A 6,000-nucleotide genomic window follows, 5' to 3' on the forward strand; every position below is an offset into this window, starting at 1 on the left:
ACCAACACACGCACACACTCAAAAACACACACACACACACACACACAAACACACACGCAAACACACAGGCATGCACATGCACGCTCAGAGTGATGGTGGTCGATGTGTTCTGTCCTCTGCAGCTGCTGTAAACCTCCAGCTCGGTCAGCAGACGGCGCCTGGACCACCTTCAAGTGCTAAAACACAAGATGTTCTTGTTGTTACTCTGGTGCAGGAAACAAAGATGGCCGTCACCATTGGTTAAAGTCCCTGCAGAAGAATCCCCAGATACCGTCAGCTTGTCGCTGACTTTAAGCAGGAAGTGCTTCGGCGAAAGGAAAACTCCTTCCTGCAGACAGTAACAACTACATCCTGTCACTCCGTCGTCCTGTCTGGGGTTTTACTTGGACTCAAACTGCCCATCCAGATGCTCTGTAATTTATAGTCGGCCATCTTTGTGGAGTCGGTTCTGGGAACCTGGGATTTTGAGTCATTGCGCATGAGTTAAAAAATGTCTTCAAATTAATCAAATCAATTAATTGCTGATAAATAAGTTAATTAATCGTGTTAAAAAAATCTATTTTAGCCAAAAATAGCAAGTACCGCCTGGATACAGGCCGGTACTTGAAGTAGACTGAGTTCTACAGATCAAGACTGGAGTTATACCTATACACACACACACTATGGTATTTCACAATTCCCATCTCTTCAATTTCTTTTCCCACCAAACACAGAAGAGCTCTGAGCTTCTATTTCTGACTTGCATCCTACATTAAACCCAGTCAGGCATCACAGTGCAAACAGACACACACACACACACACACACACACACACACACACACACGCACACACACACACACATACAAAAGGAACATAACACATTTGTTCTCCTGACCAGAAGAAACATCTCCCTGTCGACAAAATCAGCCTCAGCTTTTTTTTCCCCTTAAAACCCTCGACCCACTTTTCCTCTTCTCCCCCGTCTGAATTTATATCTTTTATAGGAAAGTCGCCGGCGCAGCAGAAAAAGCGTCTCCTTTTCCTGACAAAGAGGCAGAACCATCAGAGTGATGATGAAAAAGAAGCCCAAAGTCATGAGAGTGAAATCCTGACGCGCACAAAAGAGCGTAAAGCAGCTTTGGGGGATTAAAGTCGGGCGGTGAGGATCTTAAATAAACACCAGAGTTGCATCACAAACCGGCAAATTAGAAGCCAATTGGCGACCGGCTCGGCGCCAGAGCGAGAAGCTGCCACAGGAGCAACCAGGTGGATGGAGGAGGTGGATAATCCAGTGAGGAGAGGAGTCCCGTCGCAGACGGAGCTGAGTCATGAGTCAGCGCCGCTACCAGGGAGGCCTCCTTCTGAGTGACTTTCCCTGCAGCCTCATGTGGAGACAGATGCTCCTCACAGCCAGAAGGTCCGCGGTTGGATTCCCACAGGGTTCCTTTCCGTATGGAGTCTCCAAGTTCTCCCTGGGGTTCCCCGGGGTTCTCTGGGTTCGAACCTCGGTCCAATAAAGTTGGAGACCCTGATTGGCCCAGACATGTGGGTGAAAGAGTGAATGGTTGCATGGTCCAAGTCGAACCCCGCCTCTCACGACCCTGAGAGCAAGCTGCTGAAATGATGAATGAATAAATAACTGAAGGAATCCTAACATGTCTCAGGTGGTGTCCAAATGGGGAGAATGTCCGACTATCCCATCACGCACTTCCTGTTTCTCTTCATTTCCTGCACAGGTTCAGAATTAATCCCCAGTGGGCCATAGATTAATCTGATTAATCGCCAACCAACAGCTGAGCAGCTTCATTCTGACCGTCGACGCTCATTTTTTGGGTTATTGTTTTCATGTCTTGCACGTCAGCAAAAGTCCACTTCCTGCTGCTTCCTTCAGGATTCCGCCCAAACATAGTAATCCCACGGCTGCAGGCGTCCACCTGAGATGCCACCAGGCCTAGTCCCGGGATGGATCCAGACTAACACTCACACAGAACGATAACCGTCACAAAGAAACATTTGGGCTAATCCCAATGAGGACGCAGTCAAATAATGAGCTGATGCTCATTATTACAAGATGAATGGAGGCTCGTGATTGGGATCCACGCTGGGAGACCAGGATGAGGACTTTCATCTGGAAACACGCATGAAGAGAAAGCAGGCTGTTGCATGACAACTGACACACACATATCCACACACGTGTTCCGACCCCCGACTGAACCCCCGAGTGGGAACCGTGTCATTTCCTGTCAAGTGAGAGATGAAAACATTGATCCTCAAGGCAGGAAAACACACACATGTGTGCGCGCACACACGCACACCGCCCTTGAAATCCCAGGGGCTCGGTCACATGTAAGATGTAAAAGCACCAGAAAATGCGTAGCTGACGTGATTCCTGATAACGAGGCTGTGGATGCGATCGGGAGCCGGGATATTCATACGGCGGGGGATTAATATTTCATAGAAATGTGCATCAAACGGAGGGAAAATAAAAATTCTGGTTCGACACGCTGGTGCGTTTGTGGGATTGCGAGAGCGGGGGGAGAGGGGCTGAAAATTTCAAAACGAGCCCAGGAAAGCGAAGAGAAGGGAAAGGCTCAATCACCTCGGAGGTCGGACAGAGGATTTATTATCCACTCTCCGCAGCCGCAGGACGCACTTTACACTGATTTCAAATATGAAGGCAAGGTGGTGAGAACCTCCACCTCACAGCCAGGAGGTCCCTTGTTGGATCCCTGCAGGAGGACTTCCTGTGTGGAGGCTCCATGTTCTCCCCGTGTCTGCGTGGGCTTCCTTCCACAGTCTCTCTCTGCAGAACATGCAGGAGGTCCACTGGAGACCCTACATTGTCCAGGCGCGTGGGTGAATTCTTGTATGTCTCTGTATGATGTGAATGAGAGAGTGAATGGCTGTGTCTAAATATGAGGCTCTGTGATTGGTCCAGGGTGAGCTTCTTGTGTAATCACAGCTCAAATTGGCTGCAGCCCCCCAATATTCCTGAGCCAGGTTCACATTGCAAATAACACGTGAATGAATGAATGAATGAATGAATGAATGAATGATATTGTGAACCCCCTCAAGATTGCCCAGAAAATTAGTGTGGAAATTATGTTCCACTCAAAAAAATCGACTTAAGGAACGGCCGAAAACACTGACATTTTCATAGAAAAGAAATGACTGGCAAATCCAGAGGACGTGAGATGGAGCTCCTGCCTTTCCCAGCTGTTCAGGGAATCGTCTCAGAAACAAAACCTCAAATGTTCCAAAAGTCCTCCACATAAGCATCACAAAAAGACCCCAGATTAGAAAGTTTGTGAAATGGAAGTTGGAGGAAACCCATAGTCAGCCTGCCTATTCTCTTCCCACCCTGACATTTGTTTTTCCTATGTGGGTTTAGATGTTCCCAGACCTGGTGTCCCGCTCCGTTTGAAGACCAAGTCTAGTCACTCTTCCCTAAGGTTCCTCGGCGTGAGCCGAAGTTCTCCACGTCTTCCTTGAGTGTAGGGTCCTCAGAAGGCTTGCAGCTGATTCATGACTAATGGAATTCGTGTTGTGTTTAATGACCCGCTCCACAGCAGCCCGACCACCACCGGGACAGTCAACACCAAACTCCCGTCAACAATTCGACTATTTCAGCAACGCACCGGTTGCCTGCCCCCGTCCTCCCGGCTCCCCCCTCCCCTTTGCACATCTGGAGGAAGCTGGACGGCAGCTAGCTAAGGTGCTTGCAGCCGCCGGGCTATCATCCCTCACCTTTGCCTCCGACGCGTCGCGGCCAGCAAATTAAATCGTTTTTTAACCGAGACGCTCAAGCTTTAACTTTGCGCCGGAAGCACGGCGAGGGTCTGGTGGTCGGAAGTACCAATACGTTTTCCTCAAATCTGCGAGCGGGCACCGACAGCGAGAAAACACACGCTAAAATCGGGAACATTCCGGATGGAGTCCGGCGCCAAAAGCGCCGCTTACGAGACCGCGTTCGTGGAGCCGCCGGTTCCCGCGGCAGAGAAAAGCGGGGCCCCTTACCTTCGTCAGCTGCGCGATCTTCTTGCTCATCTTCAGGTGCAGGTCCTGGGTATATTCCATGGCGATGCCAGTCTGGAAGGACGCGCCGGCGGCCGTGGACGAAGAGGAGGAGGACGAGCCGGAGTATTTCCCCTGGCCGGCGGGGCAGTAGTACTGCTGCCAGCCCGAGCCAGTCGCCATCTTCCGCGGTGACGCTTCAGAGGAGAGCCGCGAAGGCTGGGGTGGTCATCTGGAGACGGGACACTTGTTTATAATTTGATTTAAAATTCGATTTCACTCACTAACCGATCGGCAATTTATTTATTTTTCTTATATATATGTAAATAATTTTTTTTTTTTTTTTTTGACATTTATGCATCCCCAGGTCGACGCGCCGTGTTAGCTTACATTCACCGCGCTGCTTCCGATCGCGTCCCCGGGTCTGGCGGTCCGAGGGCCGGGCGGCACTGCGGGCACACGCCGCCGGTGTGGAGCCGCGGACGGGGGAGGCTGGCGGACCGGGCGCTCGGTCACCTTGGTACCGGGATCGGTCAGAGCGCGCCGTTAGCACCGATCCGTCCTCGGTACATCATTGAGAGAGACTGAAGGTGTGTGTGTGTTTGTGTTACAAAGAGAGAGAGAGAGAGAGAGAGAGAGAGAGAGAATATGTGTGTGTATGCTCGGGCGCGCTGCTCCTCTGTTGCCATGGATCACCTCAACAGTTTATGGTGCATTCACGAAGGGTGGTAGCGCTGCGCTGCGTTCACTTACCGTCAGAGAAACCAGCAGATCTCAAGCGCCCAAAAGAGCCGATGACATTGTAATGTAACGAAAGAGGAAGAAATCCTCATTCGGACCACCCGGGGGGAGGAATTCACCCTCTCATTCACCCGTCGTATAGAGATATAGAACCATTCTACGCGTCATATAGCAGGGGTGGGCAATTATTTTGTCTGACGTGCCACATTTTTTTTTTATTTTTATGCACCGGCCAACTGGGTAGCATGTAAATTGAACCTAATGAAAGATTTAATTATAATATTTACATTTTTTGGCATTTTATTTCAACATTAAAACCATTAATGAAGATATAAATGTACCCACATTATTTTCCATACAAAATTAAACAAAAGGAAAAAAAAGGAGTGTCTAAATTCAATATTGAATGGAGATATTTATTAAAATATTCAAAGAAAATAGTTTGGCGGGCTGGATAAAAATGCAAAACAAGCCAGATGTGGCCCGTGGGTTTGTCATAGGGGTTAATTGCCATTCACTCACTCATTCACACGTTACTGTCATACAACCGTTCATGCTCTCATCCAGACATTCTGAAGATAAACAACAACTCATCTGCTCATTCACGCGTCATACAGAGACATACATTTAGCCTCTCATCCGTCATCCACGTCATTGTCACCCTGTCATTCACATGTCATAGAGACATGCAGCCATTCACTAAGTCATTTACACGTCACAGTCATACAACCATTCACGCTCTCATCCATACATCATGTAGATAAACATCTATTCACCCTCTTATCTATCATCTGCACATCATGTAGATAAACAACCGTTCATCCTCTCATTCACACGGTATACAGAGACATGCTCACCCTCTCATCCATCATCCACATGTCATGTACATAAACAACCATTCAGCCTCTCAGCCACCATCTGTACATTACATAGAGATAAACAAGCATTCACCTTCTCATCCAAGCGTCATATAGAGATGCATAGAGACACAAGTAGGTCCTCTGGTGGAGTCCAGCCAGGGACCTTCTGGCTGTGAGGTGGTTCAGACCACCTCTGCATCTCTAGATTTTGTTCACACTCTTGCCTTCATTCATGTCCAATCACACAAATAAACAAACAGAAGCTGATTTCATCTCCCGGCTGATGGTTTCCTTCTCGTCCTGTGCGGCGGTGCTGTGGTTTTATTTTTTTATTTATTTTTAAACCAAAGATTAAAACTTGCACACCATCTGGCCTGGAAATCAATGTTAACCCTTGCCATGCCAC

The 6,000-nt window shown here is 48.5% G+C and overlaps 1 protein-coding gene across 4 annotated transcripts in view; it reads right to left on the bottom strand.

Annotated features, from left to right (window-relative positions):
* Window positions 1-4,719, bottom strand: part of fam184ab (family with sequence similarity 184 member Ab) — a 102,378-nt gene extending 97,659 nt beyond the window's left edge. For all 4 annotated transcript variants that reach the window (XM_086167374.1, XM_086167373.1, XM_086167372.1 and 1 more), the window contains exons 1-2: window positions 4,384-4,719; window positions 3,997-4,225 (exon numbers count right to left, since the gene is read on the bottom strand). In XM_086167374.1, coding sequence (XP_086023500.1) covers window positions 3,997-4,176 — 180 coding nt within the window. In that variant the 5' untranslated portion in view covers window positions 4,177-4,225; window positions 4,384-4,719. The remainder of the gene's footprint in view (window positions 1-3,996; window positions 4,226-4,383) is intronic.
* Between the last annotated feature and the right edge of the window lie 1,281 nt (window positions 4,720-6,000).

The sequence above is a fragment of the Fistularia commersonii genome, chromosome 20, assembly GCF_037954325.1.
Source record: "Fistularia commersonii isolate RoL2024-O1a breed Wild chromosome 20, RoL_Fcom_v1.0, whole genome shotgun sequence".
NCBI lineage: Eukaryota > Metazoa > Chordata > Actinopteri > Syngnathiformes > Fistulariidae > Fistularia > Fistularia commersonii.